The sequence below is a fragment of the Pleurodeles waltl genome, chromosome 11, assembly GCF_031143425.1.
Source record: "Pleurodeles waltl isolate 20211129_DDA chromosome 11, aPleWal1.hap1.20221129, whole genome shotgun sequence".
NCBI classification, from domain to species: Eukaryota; Metazoa; Chordata; class Amphibia; order Caudata; family Salamandridae; genus Pleurodeles; species Pleurodeles waltl.
In genome coordinates this window covers 697,220,317-697,246,917 of record NC_090450.1, presented here as the reverse complement: position 1 = coordinate 697,246,917, position 26,601 = coordinate 697,220,317, and the positions used below count along the sequence as shown (strand labels likewise).

Here is a 26,601-nt window from a genome sequence, read left to right as displayed (position 1 = left end):
CTGAGAATAGCACAAATCACAGTAGGTGAAAAGCAGGCTACTTTAAGATTTTACTTCCAGGACTACCAATTACTAAAGGCATTACCACCTATATTATCCGCCTGTATAGTTCCAGATGACACAATATTTCAGATCGGTAATTTAAGTGGCATGGTACCTTTCATGATGTGCCAATTACATAGCCCAGTAATTTTGACAACCACGTTCTACAGATCAGTAACTCTGATTGCCATATTCCGTGAAGCATCAAGATGTCTGGTTGGAACAGTAACTTAATGAGCTTTATAGGTGAATGGAGAGGCTGCACAGGCTCCTAGTCATACTGAATAAGTACAGAAAGGTAAGTAATATTAAGAGAAGGAGCTGAAAACTATTTGCATGAACAGTGTTACATGTTGGACTTCTAATCAGTGACAGTCTTGGAGATGGAGAAAGGAGTTAATGACACCCCAGAAAACAAGATCAAACTGGTTTAAAATGCAAATAAGGTGGCAGAAAGATAAATATATAGTTTTACCCCAAGAGAAAAGAAGATAAAATATAGTTTGATGGACCAGACCTGTACTACTTTGTTCTGGTAATATTGGCAGTTGGCAGGACATGAAGGACACTTTCAGATGGAGGGCAAATCGGACACAATGAACAAAAGAAACACGTAGCTTAAGCAATAAACAAATATCTAAAAGAACAAGGGCAAGGAGGTCAAAAGGGAAACACACAAATCTCCTGCAGCAGCCAGCAGTGGAAAATAAAACAAATGCCTTGATAAGGGAAAATAGCATTGGTCAGCAGAGCTAAATATTTAGATATTATGAGGCCTAAACATATTGGAGTCCTTGGTCTTTCCGTAAAACAGAAGGTGGAATTCCAACCCTATTGTTGCAAACTGGATCCTGCAGCTAAATGAACTGGGTAAAAGGAGGTAACCTGCACTATGTGGACAGACAGTGGAATGCTTATACTTCAGAGGCAGGATGCAAAGGTGGACCTGCTGCACCTTTATGGCAATTGACACAATGGAAAGGAAAACAATTTTAGTAACAACAAAACAAAAGGGGATCACAATGTACATTAATAACACATGTTGTCTCTTTTACCTGGTTTCTAAGATTGGTAAGAAATGCTGGCTAAATTATCAAAACAAAAACTTTAACATCAAAGGGGAGTAAGCAGGATTGCCTTGGCCTGCCAACTTAAGAATTATAGGAAACCAGAAGGATTATATTTTCAGATAACCAAAAAGACCTAAAGCAAGCCCCAGCACTTCATGTGCTTTTCCTGGGGTTCAGGGGGGGGGGGGAGTTAAAACCAGGGCTCTTCTGTTTAACACATCAGAAGAAAAAAAGAGAAGGCAAAAAGACTTTAAATAGACTTTAAAAGGACTTTAATAGCTCTCTGGAACAAGAAATGCATTCTTGCAGCCTGCAGTCATTTCCTATCATTTCTCAACTGTAAACACTAATGTTTATAGCCCTGTAATAATCAGGGTACTGTTCTGATGAGCACTGTAAGATCAGGATTTTTCAGGATGCACAAGAAAGACTGAAGAAATGTGAAGAAACACCTTGGGCAACATAAACTTCATATTAGGGAACATAGGGCAATCAACATTAAATGCTGGTAGTGATAGTTCTTACCTAGATCTTTGACAGAAGAGCTGGTACCCGCAGCAGTGCAGACCATCAGTGGCTTGCTCTCACCAATGCCCTTCTGTTTCATCGTTAGTGGCAGAGACCGTCAATTTCAAGATTTGTCACGGATAACTGTTTTGCCTTGCCCTGGCAGCAAGGACTGATTACACCTTGCCTTTTTGTCAAAGTATTGTGCCCATCTCTGCCTGAGAGCGCAACTCTTATCTTCCTATGACAGGCTCTGTTGCTAACAACCTAAGTTATAAGGGACACCCAAACCTTACACTGACTGAGATCCGGTTATGCCTAGCTTTTTGAATGAGGAACCTCACTCTCATGGTGTCTAACTGATACACACAGGAGAGGAAGGCCGGTGATGCTATGCTTATTGCCACGGTCTATGGTTGCAAGGACTATGTTTAAATTACTCTCTAAAAGATGCCCTTCTGTCCCCTTATTTCAATATCACTCTTACCTTCCGTTTGATGGGCAGAAAAGTCTCTTAGCGGCAAGGAGCATGTATCCATTGTTCTTTAACAAACCTCAAACTGCCAGCATTCCTGTGGACTAGGGTGTTGAAGCAAGAGTGGTGGAGGGGTTAGGGGCTTTGAGACATGCACTCTTACCTTGTTCTTTGACAGACGCCCTGCTGCCTGGTCCTGAACGTTCCACTATCAGCTGACTAGTGAAGGTCATGAATTCCTGGACACTACAGACACAGAAGGGCAGATTCAGTTCTCTTTTAGGAGAAATCACATGCCATTGTTAGCAAGCGACTCTATGCATGTAACTAGTGTAAAGAAATGGAACACAAAGCACACAAAACAATGACACCTATAGTCATGCTATGGATTTTTCAAGAGATCATGACAATTCAGATAGACGTACAGAGGTAAACAGTAAGCAAAACCTGCAGGGCACACAGTGGGTCGGTCAGACAGGTGGTGCACAGTGAAAGTAAGGCCAGTGTCATCCAGTGGAACGCAAAATAAATTCATGGTTCACAATGGAAGAGCAAAGCCTCAGGGGGAGTGAAATTTGTGGAGCATAATGAGGCGGAGGTAACAGGCAGAAGAGTCACTGGAAGGCTTGATAGGGAAGGACATAAAACGTGATTGAACAAGGAGTTTGGAATAGAAAATATAAACAAGGAGCAACAGTGTAGAAAATGAGTGAATGGCAAATAAGGTATAACAGAAGAGCAAACGAAGGCTGGCTTTGAAAGGAATTGATGTGGGGGACACAACAGAGCAAATACAGAATGAAGGAAAATAAATAGTTAACTGGGAGTGAGGGAGAGAGGAGTGATTTGAGAGCTTTGTGAGAGTTTGTGAATTAGACAGAGAAAATAGTGATTGAAAACTGATACAAAGAGCTCAATAATGTCTTGGGTAGGGAAAAAACTCATGAAAAGAAATTAACGATTAACAAGTTAGGTAGAGAAAAGAGTGATTGAAGAATAAGCAAGAATAATAAGCAAAAAATGGGTACACCGTGTAAAGAAATGTGTGAGTTAACTTAAGAGTAATAATCTCCAGAAGGAACTGATAAAGGGCTATAGGCCTTGACACCGGGTGCTACATGGACAAGACTGGGCAACAAATCAGGACAAAAAAAGCAGGTGCAAATTGTCAAAATGTGCACATGGGTCACTTTTAAACAATGTGTTCTTGGGAAGCAGACTCAAATTTGTAAAATACCCAATAACAACACAACTGTCAAATTGCTTCTCAGAATTCCACTTGGTTTTATACTATTTGCACGAGACTCAAAGTGCAGGTAAGGAAACTGACAAAGGTGTACTCACAGCACAGCAGAGCAGTCACTATCTACTGTTATCTAAGAAGCATGCAAAGCACAGTGATGAGTTCAGCAAATGCAAAGATAAGCCTACCTGGACCTCTGGAAGAAGCTGAAAGACGAGACATCATATGCCGCCTTCAGAAGGTGGACGGTGGGATCTCCCTTGTAGAGGATGCTGAGGCTGTACAGCCTCATTTTAGCGCCTCCTTCACACGCACTTCACCACTCCTTGTACTCCTGCAACCCTAGTAAAATGAAAACAAAGCAAAAGATTGAAGCAGCAATGGTAGAAAACAAACTTCTAATATTTTTTTAATTGTATATGTGAACCATAAAAAAACAATAAAAAATATATATATATTCAACACACTTAAAATACAATTCCTATTATAATCTTGAAAATGAAAAACGTTTCCACATTAAAATGAACAGCTAGTGCTTTGGGTACACAGAGCAGTTTATCACTTTAGATACCGTTTGAAAAAAATGTTCCTTGAACACATTTTTCGGTCCAATAAATTTGCAATTAAGGAAAGCTCACTTATCCCTGTATACGCCTTCAGACTATTTGTTGGTGCATGGGAGTGGACCAACGATCATTTGGAGGCACCTGAATCAGCTGAAATTAACGGCAGCTCTTTATGAATAGTTTACCAAGTATTGACTGACTGAATAATAAAGCCTGTCTCTGTAATCGGCCATCTATTCTATTCAAATACACTAAATTGGTTAACCACAATATCGATGCAACACATAAGCAGTGGTATAAATTTCACCAGGTCCAACCTCTTAATGTTTAAGAGGGATTAAATTGTGCCACATCAGTCATTGTCAATTTTACAGCACATCTCAGGGAATCTATGAATACACTCCATGATAATATAATGTCAAATAGCATACCCAGATGACAGAATTCCTTTGCTGCAACTAAATAATTTCTATACAGCCATCATTTTCAAATTTTTTTCTCTTCAGAACTGCATATCTTTAGTTTTAGACCAATTTATTTTTAAATACTTTTTCTGGCAATACTGTCCTAATTTATTTATCGGTAGTTGTAACCCAAATAGCAGCATGGCTCAAGCCCACAACATTGCCTGCATAAAAAAGAGCTGTGATATGATGATAATGTCTGTCTAAACATCTTATGGAAATTTTGAGATTTTGAGTGCTTCATCCTACTGGAATCTACAATCTAATATTTATGGCTGGGGCTATGGGTGGCTTAGCTTCGGGATGGTTAAGAACCAATAATGTAATGAATACCAGCCACTGGATGGTAGTGTTGGCGATGACCTGGATGTTGCTCCCTTGCACTAGCCAATGTTGCCCTACTCCGTGGTTGTAGCGGGTATCAGCTTTGCCAATGCCAGTAACTTTTAATTTCTGCTGTTTTGGGCTAAACCCATAGCAGCCAACCACAACATCAAAAGTACAGCAAACAATGAAAGCATTGTTTTCTGTACTTTCGAGATGACCACTGTGTTACTGTTTGCAACGGTAAAGCAGATTGAGTTGTGTACTGAACATTGGCAAAGCAAAACCGATTGACTTTACCAATACTTGTTTTCTAACCACTGAGTATCTGAAAACCCAACTGCCCCAACTCTAGCAGCACTGGCTTTTCTGTTCACCTAGAATTAACATATGTACCATTCGCTATCAGTTAAACTTCATTCACAGTCAATTTAAATGTGTCATCTGCTACTGAACTCCTTATTTTGCTTTCAAACCTCCACTTACGCAAATAAAACCATTAGAATACTGAGGCAATGTTTTCAAGGGACAACATTGCCTGCTTAATAATAAATATCTTGTTGACATTTGCAGGAAAATACGTGTTCATTAGAACCAAATCTTTAGAATGTGTGAGCAAACTTGTCAATGCAGGATACGTTTTCAGGAATTCCTAAATACTTAGAAGTGTCATTGGCATTGTGAGGCCTAAAGTGATAGAAATAGCATTGGCAGGCCCACAGAAGGGTGGCTGTGCTGTCCCCGAGTCATTGGAGATTAAATCGTAATACACTCTATTAGGCCATGGGGGTGTATTCACTAAAACAGTAAAACTGCACTGGATGTGTAAATCTACATAAGAGGTGATTTGTTTTTTTAATTCTCGCATTCCAAAATGAAAGCTGCATATAAACCTGTGTCTTGCACTAGGTTTCCATGTGGAGTCCTTGTGAAAACACATGATTTCCAAGTCTGGAATCCATTCCCACTGTTTAGAGTTACCCAAGGCACATAATTCTGCAGAAAGGAAACATATTCACCTGTGCAAACTTTCCTCTGCGGGGAAAATACTTCTCCCTCGTGGAGAAACCCCTTCCTCTATACCTCTACCAAATTTGGGAGTGATCAATTCCCCTTCACATCCGGTAAAGGGATTTATTCTATCAATAGGCCCGAGTAAATATCCAACCCATCCCCGGGGCAGAAAGGAGAACAAGAGCAGTTTGTGAATGCCCAAAAACATACTTGTTTCTGGGCATTCACAAACTTCCAAGGCTTCCCAGGCCTTCCAACGCCTTCAATCTCGCTTCTTGAGTGGGATTTAGAGGTGCTGGGATTTGTGGCGGAGTTCCACACAAGAGTAAAAGGGCTTACGTCTGTCGGGAATTCGTTTACGAACTCCCGGAAAATGTAACCAAGATACATTTGGTTGTGAATAGGCTTAATGATTTTTAAGCAGCCAGGACCCTTGCAATAAAATGTAACCTACTCAAAAATCACTGTAAATCATTTTGCATAAGGAATCAGTTTGTATGGTGAACAGCAGGCACTAGCGACAATTGTCCCAGAGTTTCTACAAAAAAAAAAAAATCGAATTATCACACGATTCTGTCACATTCTCCATTAAGAAGGTTTCTTTGAATGAAGATGCATATATCATTATACATTCTGTTTTAGCAATATTAAACAACAGGGGTTAAATTTTGTATTTACACATTGAGGAAACAGACTCGATTCTCGATTGTTTTTATTCAATGTGTTAAGTGCAGGAGCTGGAGACTTTTTCCATCAGGCACTTGCTCAAGCTACCCACTTCAAAATTCAGTGGAATAGGGTCAATATCAACCTCCAATTTCTAGAGTTCCTCAGTTTACTTCTTTACAACAGAGGATTGTACGACTCTCAATCCCGGTATGATAGAGAACAGCTTCAGTGTATGGGATCTATTGAGTGGACCATTTTCTTTAAGCGGAAGAAATATAGGACAACTAATATTTCATCGGGCTTCACCATCAAATTATATTCTAGTACTAGAACAGTACCAGATTGAATTAATTTATTTTACAGCTTTGTATAAGTACTTTTGCTACTACACTGTCTAGCTACGAAATAAATCAACTGGCTAGCATTCCTAATTAATTTCTACCCAAAAAAACAAAGCAGACCGTTTTTGTGTGAACAGAGATAAACAGGCACCACACCAGTCACCCGATTCATTTGCTTTTTTCTGCTTATATTCATAGTTTAAATCTGCTGCAAACCAATGTGTTCGACAGTGCTAGTTTATTTTCTCGTCTTACCACCATTTGTCTAATTTTACTTATTGCTTTTTGTAATAGTTGAAACAGAACTGGACCTTATGGGAACTTTATCTATAATTTGCTCATGTGTGCCTTTAGCAAGAATACTGCTGAAAACATAGCTCAGGGCAGAAGTAGGGATAGCAGATGCATCAGGACAATCACAAACTGATCCCGATTTAAAAGAAGACTTTATGTCAGTGCCTATCAATACTGTTTTTTCTAGCAACTGGGTGTGCATTTTGATTGGTGTAGACCACGTGTCATACAGAGCTACTGATGAAGTACTAAGCTTACAGCTTCTGTCTTTGACAGTGATGATTATAGGTTAAGCCAAGTTTATTCTTAGACATCAAGATCACTGTGCTGGGATGAGAGGCAGTGTGCTTCCTCCCCCCTTGGATTTAAAAGGAGCCCTTGACCAATGAGCTGACGAGTTCACCTGGGATGCACCTATGGAGTGATACTGCGACCTGTGAAGATTTGGGCAGCATACCAGCAACCACAGATTACTTTTCTCTGCTCTCTACTACTTCTGCTCCTTACTGATAAAGGGTTAAACCCCAAAACATGTATGTAGATATAACAGCACTACCTGCACCAACTATGGTGAAAAACAATAGCACCTTTGAAATATGCATACTGCATTGACCAGGATGCAATGGGGTGAACTGTGCTGGAATGAAAGGCAGTGTGCTTCCTCCCCCACTTGTGCTTAAAAGTCTCCCTTGGGCCAATGAGCTGACAAGCTCACCTGGGATGGACCTGTGTGCCTGTGGAGTGGTATTGTGACCTGTGAAGACTTGGGCAGCCTAACAGCAACCTCAAATTACTTTTCTCTGCTTTCTACTACTTCTGCTCTCTACTGGGGAAGGGCTAAACCCAGAAACACGTGTCCAGAGATAACAGGCCCCCTTGTGTTATATTGGTCACTGTGTTCGATTTAGCTTCTAGATTTTCATTTAGAGGAGTTTGTGATGTCAGAAGGGCCTGTGAATACTTGACGCCTGGCTGCTAGGCTGGCCAACATACTGGGTAGCCGGAATATCTTTCTGGTTGGTGTACCTGCATATATATTCACTTATTAAGAGTAAAAACCTAGAAAATGGGAAATATCAGCAGACCCAGATTTCCCAGGCAGAATGCTGAATAGAATTCACAATTCTGTGTGGTTCATTAGACATTTACCAATTGCTCAAAGCAAGTGGTATTGGTGTGTGGGAGAGATGCAAGAGCACAACTTAAGGCCAAGGGCACATGGAGGGTGGCCAAGGAAAGGGGCGAGTGTAGCTTGGTTGACGGGAAATTTCCATGCTATCCCCTTGTCTTACTTAAGTATAGGGGTGGTGGAATGGATGGGCTGCACTGCAACCTAATCCAATAGTGATTTTACTAGTAAGATTTTCCAGCTGGTAAATTCGAGTCCAATGCCTATTCACTGAGGCAATTGGTGTAAGGGAGCATCAGACCATTTATAAAATATGGAGTGTATCCCACCCCGGGATGCTAGAACATCTAACTTTTAACCGGGGCCTTAGTAAGCAGATCAACCAACTTAAACTCTTTACTTACCCCTACTCTTACCCAACCCTGAATCCTAAAAATCCTAAATTACCCCTTTATTCATTTATTAAAATATATTTAAAAACACCTACTTTCTTGGTAAAATTCTATGTCGTACGGTTCAAGAAAACGGCATGCGTGACAGCTGCTGTGTAGAAAGTGTAACTTGAGGTAATGTACACTTTGTAAACACTGCATATCGAATTAAACAGCTAACATAGCTTCCAACAAGAAGATTTGATACTGTGCCAGGAGTGCTATTATGGCTGATTAAGGACCAATAACATTGCTCAGTTAGCTCACACTTGCTTGAATGGCATTCACACATTGCGCTTAGTCTCAGCTTCTTTCCTAATAAGGGTTCTCACTACAGCACTAGCCTCTCCCATGACCCAAAATCTCGTGAATCTGAGCCTCTTGCTACCCATGGCCATTCTACTGTTCACCACAGAGAGAGAGAAAGAACAGGGGTGCTCACTAGAAGCACAGCTGAAGAATATTCCCAACCTTTTTAGTCCAGCAAGAAATTGTAGCAAGCAGGTCTCAACTCATCATTGGAAAGGTGGGTGGGGGAAGTGACAGGACCACACGCTGCACTGGAGTAAAGTCTTCACTTTCCCACCATGTGGTTACACACTTACTGAAGAGTTCGACTTGTGGTCACACTCTCCATCTTGGCTCTGCCAGAAACACAGAGCAAACGTCTAGGAACCTAGTATATTTGGCAACTTTGAAGGATGAATGCAATAGGGCAGATAAAAACGAAAAAAAGCCCAGCCATGGCAGTCAAGACAAGGGCTTACAAGAAGTTAAGACCAAAGCCTAGCTAGGATGGCCGACACACAAGCATCTTGGAAAAAAGTAACTAGTATGAACCTTTCCTTATCCAGCAAGACCTACGGAATTGCTCAAATTAATCACTGCAGTGTTTCACTGGTTACGCAGCACAGCATCAGTGATGACTGCCCTTGCTTAAGGCAACGCTAGGGAGTTAAGCAGCTACTGAGTTGTGACAGGTGTATATCAGTCTGCAACTTTTTAGCACGTTCTTGCATTACAAAGTCTTGCTGGCACATTGCTTACTGTCATAACACAGCAATAGATATATTTTTCTGTCCGACAAAAAGCACGCAGAGGTGAATTGGTCCATGGCCCGAGATGCAATGCATAGGACACATCTATTTAATGTATATATTTTTTTCAAAGCCCTGCACGAAAGTCACACACCGCATCTTAATGTACAACCATCAGTAATTTACAAGTCCTGTTAAGCCTAACCCCACAAAGAAACCCCAACAATAACCCCGGTGTTAATAGATCTGCAATAAATTGAATAGGAGATGCACAGAATTTTTTGGAGCTCTAGTCTCAAAAATAGGGGTCTTTAAAGCCACACCAAGACATCTGCATTGAAAAAGGGAGAACAGACAATATGGGGGACTTCATAACATTGGCAGCAAAAAAATAGGGATCCTATACTTTTGTCCACAAATGTGTGTTTGAATCACTTTTTGGAGAGGCTACAACTCTAAACTCCTACTCGTACCTTATGACCAAAATAAAGGTGCAATACTTTCTGGCTGAACCTCATAAGTAAACTATATTTGGGGTTACCTAAAGATGCCATTAATAAGCTTGAGATGCTAGCAATGGTTTCAGGTGAAAGAATCAACTGATTTAACCTGAAATATAGTGAATTTAGCAATCTGCAAACAGGGCACTATATTCCTTTCAGAAAATTATACTGTCTAATTTCCACAAGAACGACCATAAACCTTACTGCCAGAACACACATTTACTGAAAAAAACAAAAGGTTACAGGGACGCTGTAGTTAGGCATACCTTTTAAACATACAAAACCAAAGAAATTCACCTGTTATAGAAAGAGTTATCTAAAGTAACTATAACTTGTGCCCTAGGGCAACTATAACTTACACCCCGCCATGCCCAGTTTTTTCATAAAAAATTGTATTGCAAATATTATTACATTGATTATAGCAATGATGTTATCAAAGATGTCATGTGTGCCGCAATCTGTTGGGTAATTAGCAGTGCATGGCGAGGACGCAAGTGATAGTTACATTAGGGCGCGAGTTATATTTACTTTAGATAATACAACTATAACAGTTGAATTTCTATGGTTTTGTACGTTTAAAATGTGAGCCCAACTATAACGTTCCTGTAACCTTTGTTTTTTTTCAGTGAATTTCTATGTTTTTTTGTGGGTCTCTCAATGAGTGCATGTGTATGATGTATTTTCACCAGGGTTCGTGACTCTGTTGTAACGTTACACAGTGGGTGGTAGGGGTGCAGGAGGGCGCTACAGAGTCACGACTCCACGATCGTGGGGGGGGGAAAAAAACAATGTTTTGAACCATTTCAAACTCATAAGGGGTCCCTCAGACACTCATTGGTGAACCTCACGAGGTGAGAGCACCTCCACCCCAACACCTTTTATTATTTGCAGCCCCTAGTTCCATCTCCCGGGGCAGTGCATTGTTTGATAAGATGGTGGCTGCAACTTTCTCCACATGCTGTCACGGAGCCGCAACACTTCGTGTTGGATTTGTAAAGGATCCGAGTCCCTAGATATACAAATTTAGATTTCCTTTAATTTCTCAAAAACTATTAAACGGATTTACACCAAATAACAAAAAGCGTTCTTTCTGGACCAAAAGCTACCTTTCTGCCACATTTGGTCCAATTCCGTCCAGTATTTTTGGTGTTATCGCTGTTCAAAATCTCTATGGAAAAATTAATGGGGAAACGCATTTTGGGACCCCCCACTCCTGTTTTCTCGCACCCCCTTCTCACCCCGCACCCTCGCCATGCACAGATCTCTCATCAATAATTTTATTGCAAATTTTGTAGTGAAAATATGAAAGATGGCATAGAATATGTCATCAATGACCTAACATGTGGAGTAATTAGCTGTGCATGGCGAAGGCGCAAGTTAGAGTTACCTTAGGGTGCGAGTGTATGTTATTTGAAAGAACTCAACTATAACTGCTGAATTTCTATGGTTTTGTACGAGTAAATTCAGAACCTAACTAAGGTTGCCGAGCGTGGCAGCGGATGGCCATAGGGCCAACCCCCTATAAGCACCCAACATTGCACGTGCACAGCCTTTTCCCGTGTACAGTAGAGGTTGCCCACATGGGTGAGCCTGCAGCCAGTCCCTGCTGCCAATCCCCCTAACCACCCAACATGATGTTGTGCACAGCCCTTTGTGCATGCACTGCAGAAGTTGTTTGTGGCCTCTCTGGGTTTCAGAATAGGTGAGGGGGCGGTATCTGGGGGTAAGAGTGGCTGTCAGACTGTGTCTGGGTGTGAGTCTGCATACATCAGCGTTTTAGTGGGTGCGTCATTATGTGCGTGGGTCTGTGAGTGGATTCATCAGGTTGTCTGTGGGGCTGTGAGTGGGTGGTCACCCCCGGGACATAGCCGGAGCCAGCCCTGGGGGTGGCAGTCCCCAGGGCCATCTGTGGCTCCACGAGGGGTGCCACGCAGCCCCCCTCCAATGTGGGGATGGCCCCAGGGGTGGTGGTCCCTGGGGCCCAAAGGGACCACCTTTTTTTTTTTTTACACGTTGCCCCGGGTAGTGGTGGTCACCGGGGCGCTACAGCCCCCTGCATGTATTTAATTAGCAGCCCAAGGGGGTGGTGGACCCCAGGGCATGGGGGGCCTGGGCCACCAGCATATTTTTAAGCCAGAGCCCCGGGGTTGGTGGTCCCTGGGGCGCCACGGCCTCCCCGCATATTTTTAAATGGATGCCCTGGGGAGGTGGTGGTCCCCAGGGAATTATGAGGGGGGGGGGGAGAGGTGTCTCCGCTTCCCCCCCAAACATATTAAAAAAATAAAAGCTCCAGGGAGGTGGTGGTCCCTGGGGTTGTGGAAGGGGGGGCACACTACATTTTCTATGCCCCCGGGATCTCGCCCACCCAGGGGCCTATAACAAAGAATAAGCGTGGGAGCCCACGCTCGTTTTTTTTTTCAAAATCATGCAAACTTGCAGCAAAAAAAAAATATATATGTATATTTTTTTTTTTGCCCTTGGTTGGGTCCCTCTGGAATCCCTACACCAGTGATAAGGTTTCCCTAACCTGGCACCTTTTATTTTATTTTTTACTTTTTTCTGGGACTCGGCTCAAGCCAAGTCCCAAAATGGCTGCAAACAATTACTGGTTTGAAGTGCTGGCAGCCAATCAGAGCTGTGAATTCCCTTGCATGAGCTCATCTTTGTTTGCGAATACTTCACGGCCAGAGATACACAAATTTGAATTTCCCTAAATTTCTCAAAAACTATTGAACGGACTTACTCCAAATAAGCGAAAGCATAATCTGCGTGCCGACAGCTAGCTTTCCTCAAATTTGGTGTAATTCCATTGAGTGGTTCGGCCTGTAGTCGTGTCTTAAGAATCCTAGGGAAATCAACATAGGAAACTCAACATTTTTTGAGCCCCCTTTTTTCTCGGCCCGCTTGACAGATCACCCTGAAACTTTTCATTTACAACAAGAATCACTGCAACACTTTTTGGGGGAAAATTTTGTGAAGATTCTTCAAACAGTGCCAAAGATATAAGCAAGTCAAAAAACACTTTTCTTATGGAAACATGGTCCTAACTATAACTACCTTCTTGCGACCGCCAGTATGTAAAATTAAATATAATTATATATATTTCTTTTTTTTTTTAAGATCTATGGGCACTATTCCTATTTCTCTAGTACTAGACACAGTCAATTCTTCTCTCACGGTCTGGTCACCTACACCTGAATTTGTCTTCTTCTTGTACAGACAGTTTAAAATACAGAAGAATCTGCATATTTAGGCATATGAAGAGCACTGAAAAAACTATTTTAGGCAATGGTGTGATTTGAAGAACACATGATGCACTGCAGAACCCTCCCTGTGACCCTGCGGAGACTGCCGTGTTATACAAGATGATCACTCTCCCAGGCTCCAATGTATCTAATAGAACACATAATTCTGGGTCAGCAAGACTTTTTGGGAAAGTGGATATTGAACTCCAAACATTACTATTGTATCTTATGATTTCCCTAGCAAAGCTGTATAAAGAGATCTAGGATGGCAGCATTGCACTCCTAGCTTTGTGAAAATAAGTCTGAAAGTTCCAACTGGTTGTACTGAATTAATGAGGGTTACCCTCTGAACAAGAACTCTCCCTGACATTGAACTGAAACATCCCGGATAATAGTGGTTGTCTCAGGGGAATGTGCAGAGGCTGAGTCTTAGCCAGATGACTGGAATACAAGAAGACAGAGAAAAGTAAGACGGCCATGTCAAAATAATGGTAGACTCGGGTAGTCACCCTTGAAACACCTTTATGGGACAAGGCATTTACAGATGATGTAACCAAGCAGAAGGTGTTTGTGGGTGGCACGCGATCGGTATCTGTAAGGGACTAGATGTATGGAGATACATAGATATAAATATATATGCTTGTCTACATAAGGTCTTTTACCATGAGGAGTCCCAGACACTTAGCTAAATAATCTCTTGAAGCATGTCCTGGAGCAAATGCAAATAAGCTGTTGGGCATCCAGGACTATTTCTTCATTGGAGAACCGTGTAATGTTGAAACCCCTGGCTAGGAAATCAATTTCCATGATTTACAAAACCTTGTTCAACAATACCTCCAATTCCCTTGAATAACTGAATGAGGAGTGGAAGAGTGACCTTAGAGGGCCAGGTTACGAGTGGAAGTAGGCACTCTGGCATCCAAATGAAGTTGCCATCCACCCAGATGAAAGTTTGTGCAATTAAGAAAATCCTACTTCACATGTATCGCATACATATATAACTTATGAAGTTTCTGCAAAGTCCTGTGTGCCTGAGATGTTGTGGACAGGGAGGCACTTTTTTTCCACATATGGCAATGTCCTTTGGGAATGGGTTTGAAGGCCCTTTCTAACTCATTGTGAAAAAAGCACTAGTGAGCATATGGGGCAAATGCAACAGCACTTTGTCAAAATATATTAAACACTCCAGAGATACTAGTTTGGCAGTGGCAAGGTAAGAGATCCCCAAGATGCAGGACAGTTCCCAGAATTGACAAATGGCGCACTAACAAGTTAATTTTCACACACTGAAATAACTGCAGCAAAAGAAACAATGGTAAGCATGCTGATAGATGGCGTTCCAATACTCCGATCAAATGAAGTCAACTGTAATGAGAAATGCTTAAGGAAGTAAATCTTATAACTGTCACAGTGAGAATAAAGTACAAACATACACCATCAGCGGGTCCTCTGAACCCCACATTACCTTCCTGGCAATTTGCTCACATTCCAGTCTAGACAACTATCGCAGGGGAGCAGTCTGGGCTAAGCTACTCAGACAAGTGAGTAGTTAATGGACTTCATTTATCCCTAGGTCTTGAAGTGTGCAGGTGTACTAAAGCTTACATCTCCATGCTGTTATGTCTTAGACAATCCTTCAACAAAGGTGCAAGGCCCCTAAGCAACGGCATTGCAACTCTAAGTTTGCCTAGTAGTTGGGCACTACCAGCCAGCATCCTGGTCAATTTCAGCCCGTTTGACATATCCAAGAACAGCAATGAGCAGATCGATTGTAAAATAATAACCTCTAATTTTGGCTATATTTGTCAGTAATTGTACACAGTATTTTTGCACTGCTTGATACTATCAGGCTAAACGTGCAAGCAGGTGCAGCTCGGCATCCTTTATGACAAGAGCTTGTCGAAGTACCTCTTTTATGCAGCAATATCAGCATATGATAAATACAATGCAAGAATTTAAAATTAAGTTGTGCTTATAATTCAAAGAGTGGTCTTCAAACAACAACAAAACCCAGCTAATCTCATTAATTTTACTACCAGTATCAGGTCCCGTAAGCCTCTCTACACCTTGCATTCTAGCCACCATCATTCCGGCACAAACATGTATAACTTGGACACCAAGTGTCTGGTGTCAGTCGTCTGTATGACCTCTGTCAAAAGTAAAAGAAAATCTGTAGGTTTCATCCAATAGCTATGAAATGCAACCTGCTAGGATATGCCTTACCTCAAAAAAATTGAACGATATATTTCAGAGTAGGGGCACTCAAAACTTACACTGTTCCAGAGTGAGCGGACTGTCCCCAGGATTCCTAACTTAAACCAAGTTGTGGTACACACGAGTGTGTATTGTCGCCAAATCCCCCACCTCTATGCAGCATCTTTCACTTAACCTGCAAATCCATTTAATCACTACATTGTGATCATCTAACTCGGGTGACGTAAAAGTGTAAGCCATTCACGCTATCAATGTCTACGGGAATTATCATATGAGCACAAGCAGCTCTGTCCTGTCACTACTTTTTTTGCATCAGGGGCCGTGCAGGCCATCCATATGTCTATATCCTTCCACATCACGGGTATTTGCTGCCAACTCCATTGGTCTCAGTGCACTTTGCGTGGTCAAGGGCACTGCACTAAGCAGCCTGGCATGTTTCTCAATTAACTTGCCACGTTTCTTCCACCCTGAGAAAGGGCAGGACGTTCCTTATAGTTAGATTATCATTCTAGCTGGGTAAAGCATGGAGTATTTCACTCCCATAGCCCTCAGATTTCTCTTCACCTCCGGAAACTTCTCTGGACCGTCTTGTACAGCCAAGGTGAAGTTTAGGTGGATATTTACAGTGGAGGGGCTACTTCTCTCACTACTGTGTCCTCATCACAATAATTTTGAAATCCAGCTATTTTTGCCTCTGCTGAGCCTGTGGTTGCAGCCTCAGTGTCAGGGAACAATGCACCCTCACCAGCACCACTTTATCTGAAAAGCTAGGCTGCCCAAAAAATGCTACAAGTAAGACATCAACAAAGCACATTAGGTATTCCAATGTCAGTGGTCAGTTGCTTCTAATTATGGCAACTTGAGCTGGAGTCTAGGTCCTCATTGCTGGCCAATATTACAGCCAGGACATTTCCATCTTTCATAATTTCTCAAAAAATGTTGTGGTGCCACCTTCTAAATCACAGATCTGCCGCTCAGTCCTAACAAGCTTCACATTCTGTCTGTCAATTCTAATAAGTCATCTACTCTAGTTCTGATCATATTGACCCGGTCATCTGTTGACTTTAGACCTTTTCAGGTCAATGGTACATCTCTAACTTTGCTCACCCACCTCTACACATCTACCATTACCAGAGCTGCACATCCATTATGCTTTGATCTGTCACTCATTCATTCTTTAGTAACCCAAACTCTTTACCATTTCATCTTGCCTTAGCACTTCTCAAATTCTACATTTCTTCTACTTTACTGCACTGTATTACACTTTTCACTCTCAGTCCGATCCCACAAACTCTACTCCTTAATCCCCTCCCAAAAAACACCATCACTCGCCCCAACACACTGGTATTCCATTACTTTACCAGCTTCACATCGATATCCCCACTGTGACCCCCTCCATACCCACCTCCTACTCATATACATAGCCCTCCTAACATGCCAACCTCTTTATCAGAATCTCCTCGTACCAAGATCCAATCCTCCAGCAGTGTCCCTCTACCTAAATCCATCTGCTCCAATCACTTTACCTTCCAATGACCACTCTTTTCATACATTTCTAACCTCTACCTCCTTGTCCAACACTGCCCCTGCCCATCTATCTCTGCTCTGCTATTCCCTACCGCTTCTTAGCTACTCCCCTAACCTGGTTTCTGGCTACAACTATGCCTTGACCACTGCCATCTCCTGGCTTTCACATCTTCACCACGACATTGCTAACATCTATGACTGTTATCTCTACCCTTCTACAAAACACCCTTTACCTGTCAAATCCCTTATTACCTCATGTACCCATCCCCTACCTCTAGCTCCGTACGTAGTCCAACTCTACCTAAACCTGTAACCCACATACAACTTTTTCCACCCATGTCAAACATCTATCTCCTTTTCTACAACTATCTTTGTCCATCTACTAGTGCTTCACTGCCTGCTACCCCTACTTAGCTAGGTCTCCACCTTTCCCAGTATAATCTGCAGCCACTCAGCCTTGACCCCTGTGACTGTCTACTCAGGGCCCACTCTCAGGCCATGAGTGTAAGACCCATTTTATCTTTACTCCCCCTCCTGTGCAGACCAGTACAAAAAGAGTGGGTCAGAGAGAGAACCTGAATTTGCTCGTTTTGGATCCACAAAACTTCAATGGAGCTTGGAAAAGTGTTCTGTGTTCAAAACACAGATTTCTGCTATCCCTAGCAGGTCAGTCTGGGACCTGCAAAAATATGTCACCACAGAATGACCAAGGGCATGTTCTTGTACTCACATCTATGAACAAGCATTGGTAAAGTCAATAGGTTTGATGCTTGAAATGCGCTCTACTGGCTTTGCCAATGCTTCTTTGAGTACTGTGAAGCAAGCACAAACCTAAGCATCTGAAAAACAAATGCTAGGGGAAAATAGAGCTACCTTTTTGTGGTCTTGCTACAGACAGCTCGAGCTGTCTGCCGGGGTCAGCACTGTGTACAATACACCACAGAGTCAATCCGTGCTAAATATTGGATGGCTTTTGTGTCAATCTTAGTCGGCTTTCCTCTGAATGCTGCTTTCCTCCTCTTCTGTGTCTGACCTGCCCACAGTAGCTTTTTTGTTTCACCATCAGCAGATTTGTAATTCGTTCTGCTCCGCACATAGCAATGCATCTAAGAAAACAGCATAATGTCTAAACAACGCCAATTTACTGCATTTCAGTGCCACATAGGAGTCGCTAAAGAAACTGCGGAGGAAATGTGAACGATACAACAACAATCTTAACAAGACACTGAATACTGTAAATAAGCAGTGGAAATGCTTTTGTCAGCACTCCCCTTTTCTGTGAAACCAGACTGCAAGCAGACTGTAAAATAACCCTTCTTATATTCAAAAGGAGGAGGAAGGATGCACCTGAACAGCCAATATAAAAACAATCACACCAAAATAACGTTGTGGGTGATCCAAGGTGTGACTGAAAATGTTACAAGCCAGTGACTGAGGTTTTCAAGGCAAAAGACGCCCATGGCATAAAGGAGACTGGCCCAAGGCCCCTTAAAGTAAGTATATCGAATACAATATGCTCACCATAAATACAATACCAATCAAAGCAAAAAGAAAACGGTGCAGTATACCCATCTTCTGCATTATTTGCCCAGCTCAGGCGAAGAGCTGTATCCCAAATAACCTCTTACTGAGTGGAGCCAATCTGGAGTAAATCCAGTATAATTGTGCCTAGACATTTTATATCAGAGACTGCGTTCTGCACCTCTCACTACAGGTTCCACTTGTAAGAGAGATTAATTTGTTAATACCTCCCCCCACACATATCCCGGTGATACCAATGCAAGAAGAGCTCAAAAACCTCTGGGATGAAACTCTGCTTTTATTGGGGATTGCTCGAGGTGCTCTTCCTCCAGGGACACCGTGATCCAAGTCTGCATGGTTGTTGACAACTAATGCAGTCCCTCCTCCTTTATCCCTTCTAAAGATGTCCTGAACTGCCTAACTGCAAATATGTTTTAGACATCTAGGAAGTACACGAAGCACATCTGTAAGTCTTGCTTGAATGAGTTTCCTTTTTTGCTGTGTGCCAGTGAAGGTCCTCTGAAATCATTACTGCCAGCATTTGCAGTAAGAAAGGACACAACTGTGACGGGCAGCAACACTTCTCATTCAAGAAAGAGACCAAAGGTGATTGATATCTCCTAGAAAAACTGTTCAGGCAGAGCATGAGCTGTATCTGGCACTACAGCCACAAAAGAAATATATTGTACTGAACGCTCAAATATGATTTTTTGTCTGGCCCACGCACACTAGAGATAAGGTAGAGATATGCATACTATTGACAAACAGCAGTGTGTTCCATGCTCTAGTGTCCCCTCCAGGGATAAACAAGCCTGTCAAGACTCCAGTTCTTTGAATTAGCGAGGAACTGCTTTGCTTCTGAACACATTTTATTTTACTGTGTGTATGTATTGTTTTTCTTCCGAATAAATAATAAACAATAAAAAAAAAAACGAGTGCAGTTCCCAATTAAAACAAGTATTTGCAATGCAATGGGTCTCGCGTTTACTCCAGTTAAAGCTATTATCTTTGTAAACTCCTAACCGGGCTTTTCTTGCCACGTAACTAAAAAGTAAAACAGTTTCACTTAAGCAAGCTGACGGCCACAATGAGTGCAAAGCAAGCACACAAAAGGGAAACAGAACTTCGCTCGCAGTGAAACGTATTGCCAAAAGTGCAATTATCTGTGTTACTAGCAAAAGTGCAATTAACCATGTGACAGTGTCGATGTCATGCAAAGCACTCGACTACTGCCCAGCGAGATCGCGCTACCTACGAAATAAAGAGGAAAAAAGTGCAGAAAACATACTGAAAACACAGAGCCTCATATGTTTTCAGTAGTTAGCCGGTGTGCTCGAGGGGGGCTAAACAAGGAAAAGGCATGACGTAGGCATGCCTTTCACTAATTAAATCAAGCTAATTTTAAAAGGCAAGCCTACGAATCAACCAAACTGATGGGCTCGACATGGGCTTGGTTACAAGCCCACAGAGAGATTACACCAGGAAGGGAGCGCTTTGCCCTAGACCCAAAAAAGACAAAGTGAAAATAAAATCACTGTCTTATCCCTGCCGTTTCACGAATTCATAACAAAATATTAAAAACTACACTTTTTTTTATCTACAAAAACAGACACTGCTTAACTATTAACGATTAGCATTACTTAAAGATGCATTTTGATGCCTGACCTTGTTCCTTCTTCAGAATACTTTTTATGCACAATGTCAGCAAGTCCTTAACTATGGAGTGTGTCTGATTAAGGAAGACTAACGTATTCACTACATGGATATAGGTTCAAAGTACAATTGGTCCACACTGTTTTTTTTCATACTTCAGAGGTCGATGAAGCGCGTTCCGCTGAGTAACATAATATCAACATCCACTGTCAATAGCGCAAAGAAACGACTCAAAATACATGGTATATTGAAACTGAATTAATTCAGCCCTGACTAAAGGATTCCCTATGCTCATTTTTCTAAAGGGCAAAACAAATTCAGTGAAGATGCGATATATTCTCCATTTCGTTACTCTAAAGCTTACAATCTTTTGAAATAAAGGGTCCACGAGTAGATCTGAAGTCACTAATGTCCAACAGTATTGGAGCTATCTAGAAGCATAGAAATCGCGTTCTGATCTTTAAGGCAAATGCAATTGTTAAGTGGTGTCAAGTAGTCAGAAGTAAAAGCTGCATAGCTGGCCATGTTACCAATGTCAAAGGCTGGACGACCTTCAACAAAGGACAAAGAGAAGTCTGTGTTAGTCATAGTGCCTTTAATAGACACCCGATGTATATTAATGTTTTTTCATGTACTCAATGCTACCGCCCAAGCGGAACGTGCACTATAAAACTTTCTGGGAATTAAATCACCTAATACTTCAGGTAAATTCTGTCTACCAAAAGAGGAAACCTAACTCCAGACTCGAGCTTCAATTGCACTTGCGGACAGATCTAGGCAACTTAATAAAAAATAAAAAATGAATGATGCAAAGTACACTATGGCAGATTCTGCACAACAAACAATGTATGTTGTTGCAAAAACGTGAGTCTCCTATATAAGGAAAAAGCTTGATTTAGCCTCTATCCTCTGAACTAGAGTGATAAGGTAGGATACAAGTCCATTTTACACTACCATAGACAGTACAATTTAGCTATTAAGACCTGTCTGATATTCACCGTTAAGTCAGCACCCTTATGTTCATACCCCTAAACATTTGTAAGCATCTGCTCTATCAATACAATTTGATATTAAGGGTAATCTATATGTGCATTTTGGTCTTGAACACAGTGGCTCTAGCTTTTTCAAGTTGTATTGCTAAGCTGTTTTCTTTATTGCACACCACAAGTACAAAAAACAAAATGCTAAAAGCCTAAACGTGTCTTGTCGAGAAGGACCATGTCACCCACCTCAATAAGATATTGGATACCCATCAAGTTTAGGAGGGGAATCCCTTTTGAAGGAAACTAAGATGCTTCAAAGTAATTTGCAGGGAGACAGAATAACAAGGGGCCAAAACACAAACCAGTATAAATTCCGGTGAACCTGGAACCGCTGCAGAACAGGTCCTTTTAATCCTACCTTTATGCTAACCCATTCCAAGTATGCAACTGTGGATTTCAGTCAATGAAACTGGTCACATGCCCATTTCACCAACTTCTGCCACAACAAAAAGTGAAATGCTGTAGAGAAGCAGATAACGCAAGCAGACAAGGATGCACCTTTTACCTTACCAACTTTGCCACCATTTACTTCAAGAGCGATGATGTTGTAAATATATGTGTGCCCCTTGATAAATCCAGTCTGCTAAAACAACAGGAATATATTTTCTATTTATTTTTCTAGATCGCCAAGAAGCATTGTCGCATAAGATTTGGAACCACTGCGTAACAGTGTGATCAACACTTAGGGGCATATTTATACTCTGTTTTGCACTATTTTAGCATCATTTTTTTTTACGCTAAAACGGTGCAAACTTAACTCCTTAATTATATTTTAAATATTGGAGTTATCGTCATTTTTTCGATGAGTGAACCCACCTTGCGTCAATGAGATGCAAGGTAGGTGTTCCCATCCAAAAAACGACTAAGTTTGCAGCGCCATATTTATCCCCTCGTGCAAAAATGGCGCACAGGTGGGAGACAGACCTCAATAATGGTGCTAAGCCTGCTAAGCGCCATTATTTAACGCCTGGGTCAGACCAGGCGTTAAGGTACCTGTGGACCCATTTCCATGGCCAAACACCATGGAACGGGCCCACCCTTCGCCCCAGGGACAACCCCACCCACAGCAGAGGAGGGGGACCCCATCCTGGGTAAGTAAAGGTAAGTATTAATTTAATATATTTTTTAATGCCACTAGGGGCCCCTTACATGGGCCCCCTGCATGGCACTGGGTTTAATGGCCATGCCCAGGGGACACTGGTCCCCTGGGCATGGACTCTGGGGCGGTGGGCACGACTCCTGTCTTTACTAAGACAGGAGTCATTTTTAGGTGCTATTGCGTCAAGATAGGACGCTAGGCTGGTTAACGCCAAATATATTGGCGTTAACCAGCCTAGCATCATTTTTTGCCACAAAACCCCCTTCACCTCTACGGCTACACCCACCCACCACAATTTTTTTTTTTTTTTACACTAGCCTAAGCTTAGCGCCGGCTTGTGGTATTCCATGAATTTGGTGCCCTGCTGGCGCTTAGGAATGACGCAAGCTGGCGGGAAACTTCTTGACGCAAAATTGCGTTAGCGCAGTTTTGCCCAAAAAAGTATAAACATGGGCCATAGTTCATAGGATTATTTCAATTGTACTTTTATTGGTTAAAAAGGTGCCTCTGTGAACCTTTTCACAAATCATATGTGTGTGTGTGTGTGTGTGTGTGTGTATATATATATATATATATATATATATATATAAAAATAAAAAAACACATCACATTTCTTAATGAGAGGTTGACCACAAAATAACAAGAGAGCCATAAATTGCTGCTTTATTTAACTACAGCAATAGGATGGGCACTGAGAAGGGGACTCCAGCTGCAATAACAGCACTTTCATGTATCGGAGTTGAAGTGGCATTAACATTTGCAGCAAATGTACACAGTATAGGAACGTAAGTTAGCTACTAACCGCTGCTTTAGAGTTTCCATATGCGTTTTCCAGACATTTAAATAAACTGTTAAAATAACTGGAGGATGCTGGTGGATCAAACAACAACACTGAAGGTGAAAATGTCTTGCTGTCCTTACTAGCGGCTACGGTGCAAATTTCTGCCTATAATTCCTCAACACAAGCCGTTTTATTTGCCAAACCACCACCTATAATGTTTCTTTAGCTCCGTTTTAGCCTATTTTGTAGCTTCTAAATTATGTATTTTGTTTATTACCCCGTTTCTATGTTTTATTAATTGCTTCGAAACCGTTGTAATATAACTAATCTGGCCTCCTTCAGTGGAGAATGTCAAGGCTGTCCATATTATTAAATGTATTATTTGAGCCAATCTCACTCTGCTGTCTAGATATTGTTCTGAAGCCATCTCCAGGGGATTAGAACGAGTGTAATCTACTACCTCTTAATCCAGTATCTCGGAAAAAAATGAGGATGGCGAGGCCTCTTTCTACTCGCACCATTTAAGAGAGGATAAGGACCATCGGACACCTACTGTCAGTCTACGTACTCAACCTCCTTTCAAGCGTTTAGGGTCTCGCCTTCCAATACATTTAACTTGTGTGATAATATTCCGTGTAATGATCTCTTTTTACATTATGTGTAAATGAAACCCTCATTCCTTTCGCAACTAAATTAATATTATTTATAAAGCGCGGCCCGAGCTACGAGTGGAACATAGCACTGCACACCTAACAATGAAACACAGCAAAGAAAGCACTAGAAAATGTTAAGCAGAAAGACACCACTGATGAATCAATCTATTCACCACACACGGTTTAAAAAAAACATCTTTATTTAGGTTACTAATATCAACAAAATTATTTAGTCCTATATTTCACAGTGAAAAATTAAACATAGTCCTGTGTCAACTATGTGTGCCCAACCATCAAGTGGCAAACCCACCTTTAACTTAGAGAGCAGATGTAACATAAAAGGGCATTTCATATTGGTTTTTTTTTATTATTAGTTGTGACTCGAGTCTTGATGTAGTCATCTGGGAGTGTGGGACATGTCAAAGGGCCTGCACTTTTGCACCGCGAGGAGCATTTCTTGAGCACTCTAAGGTCACTGCTCCCGCAACTTTCAGCCATTTAGGAAATCAGGGGAGCATTGCCTGGCCTTCCCAGTCCGCTGTCTTTCCCATATAAGGGGCACTAGGTGTCTTTTTGTACCCTGTCTTTTGTTTGTGGGAAAGGGGCGATGGATTGAGAGCCATGGGTGCCCGTTAACCAAGTCATTTTTGACAAATCGCAGTTTCCCAGTTTAATGGATTTGGATTGAATTTTACATAACCAAACCATGGACGCGTCACAAGTACAAACAGAAATCACATACACAGGTCTTAAACTCGGATTATTTTTGTGGGTCTCAACATGGCATTAAAGGTAAGTGACTCATTGAAGCAAACGTCCAATAACACCATGCTGATGTTGCTTAGGCTACTAATATGATTGGCAGAGAGAAAACGAGGCTTTCAATTTGCAATTACATTTCTGTATGGGGAGAAAAAAACCTTCGTATGCTCCTATGTTTGAGAAAGGAGTAAAAAACAAACTTTTATCCTCAGAAGGGAAGGCTGACGGAGAGATTAAATAAGAGAAGAGAGAGCAAGTGAATATATCTTCTTTACAAGCACTCTTGCTGCTTTATTGTTTCACTTTATCCTTCCTATAGTATATTTCACCGCACCCTTTCTTCTTCATGCTTCCTGCATAATACAACGTCTTTATTTTTATATCCGTTCACTCTTGGACACCCCGTACCTCTCTTGCTCGGTGATATATCTATCTGTCTTCTGTTCCATTTATGTATTGAAGCGGTCTATTGCTGTCAAATGCATATGATAAAAAACAACGCCGTGAATATAATGTTCTAGGACGACATAGCTGTGGTGCCCGAAAGTGGAACGCTTATCGAATCCTTCACATTGGAAGCGTAGGCACCACGCCCTAAGGCACGAGACGAGAAGAAGAAAAACAGGAAAGTGAGGGAAAAGTGGAAAAGAAACCGCTTCTCCGTCAGCCATCTATAGGGACGCATGGCAAGAAACATGCTCTTGTCATCTGAAACCATACACTAGTGTGCCATAGCAAGTTAAGCATCACTTCACACAGTACATTCTGCGGAGACACAATAACTCTTCTTTTATGTCCTGTTGTCCGATGCTGTACACATGACACACTTTAAGGAGAGAGATATATAACAAGAGAACTGTCTGCAAAAACAGGGAGGAAGACCATTAGGACTGCGAAGCCACGCGAACGACAAAATCAGAGTTCTACAAATGATTTTAACATAATTAGCGGGGTTGGGAGTCAGGAGATATAGGGAAAGAAGTGACCAGACATGTCTCCGGTGGGCCCAGTTCTAATGATGTATTGAGTGGGTCTAGTTTAATTATTTCCCCCTATGAGATCACGGACAATTGATAGTTTTGCGTATCACACCTTCCATCCTAAATGCGACTGGCGTGGAATCATCACATTCGCATTCCTTTAACGGTCAAATCTCACATTCCACAGGTGCAGTATTTCCACCTACGCATTCCTCTTAGTTGGGCGGACACAGTATCATGTGGTATTTAATACCCAGATCAGAAAAAACAACCCCGGGTGCCTTTCTCGCGCGGGTATACCCCATGACCCCTTCATCTGAAGCTCCCCCTCATTGGCCATCTAGCCCTCCTCACCACATTTCCATCTCCCCCAACTTCCCAAATGCCCAATCCCGTCTAACCTCACGCTCCTCTTACATTTAAATTGCTTTTTAGCTACCTAATACCTTCTCTATTCTCCGACCCCTTCTATTACACGCCCCTGGAACACTCCATTCTCATCCCCCTTTTCCTCAACAAACCCTCTTCTTACCTCTGTCCTGCTCCTCCGTTCTCAGCACTTCCGGTTCCGGGCTAAGTGCACTTCTGATAGGATAGGGACTGGTTTCCATTAGAGGAATGACCATTCGCAACAGCGTAAGAGACACGTCACGACCTAGATCTGCGTGTCTTCTGTATGTTGTTAGAGTGATGCGCAGACTTGGCAGTTGGACTTACGGTTTTTCTGTCACCAAGGCTGTAAGTGGGCCGGGTCCAGCACCGGTAGCTCTAAAAAGCTGGCACCTAGACGGGTCCCTATCGGGCTTTCTATTTTTGCCCTCACCCTTAGGGTTCTTAAAACACAAAGCTGACAGGCCCGCCTGAAGGTCTGTCCGCTGCATCCCGGTAACAACATGAAAATAGAGAACAAGCAGCGCTCCAAAACACGTGTTGACATAGTGACGGGAGGTTGTTTCAAGTGCAACACCCGGGATCTAATTTGTATACATCTTGAAATTACTGGAGAATAAATAT

General features: G+C 41.9%; 1 protein-coding gene across 2 annotated transcripts in view; it reads right to left on the bottom strand.

Annotated features, from left to right (window-relative positions):
- YKT6 (YKT6 v-SNARE homolog) overlaps window positions 1-26,233 on the bottom strand; it is a 107,206-nt gene extending 80,973 nt beyond the window's left edge. Inside the window, exons 1-3 of one of the 2 annotated variants that reach the window (XM_069214260.1) lie at window positions 26,120-26,233; window positions 3,526-3,679; window positions 2,258-2,340 (exon numbers count right to left, since the gene is read on the bottom strand). In XM_069214260.1, coding sequence (XP_069070361.1) covers window positions 2,258-2,340; window positions 3,526-3,629 — 187 coding nt within the window. In that variant the 5' untranslated portion in view covers window positions 3,630-3,679; window positions 26,120-26,233. The other variant, XM_069214261.1, reaches the window with a different exon arrangement.
- Window positions 26,234-26,601: the final 368 nt, after the last annotated feature.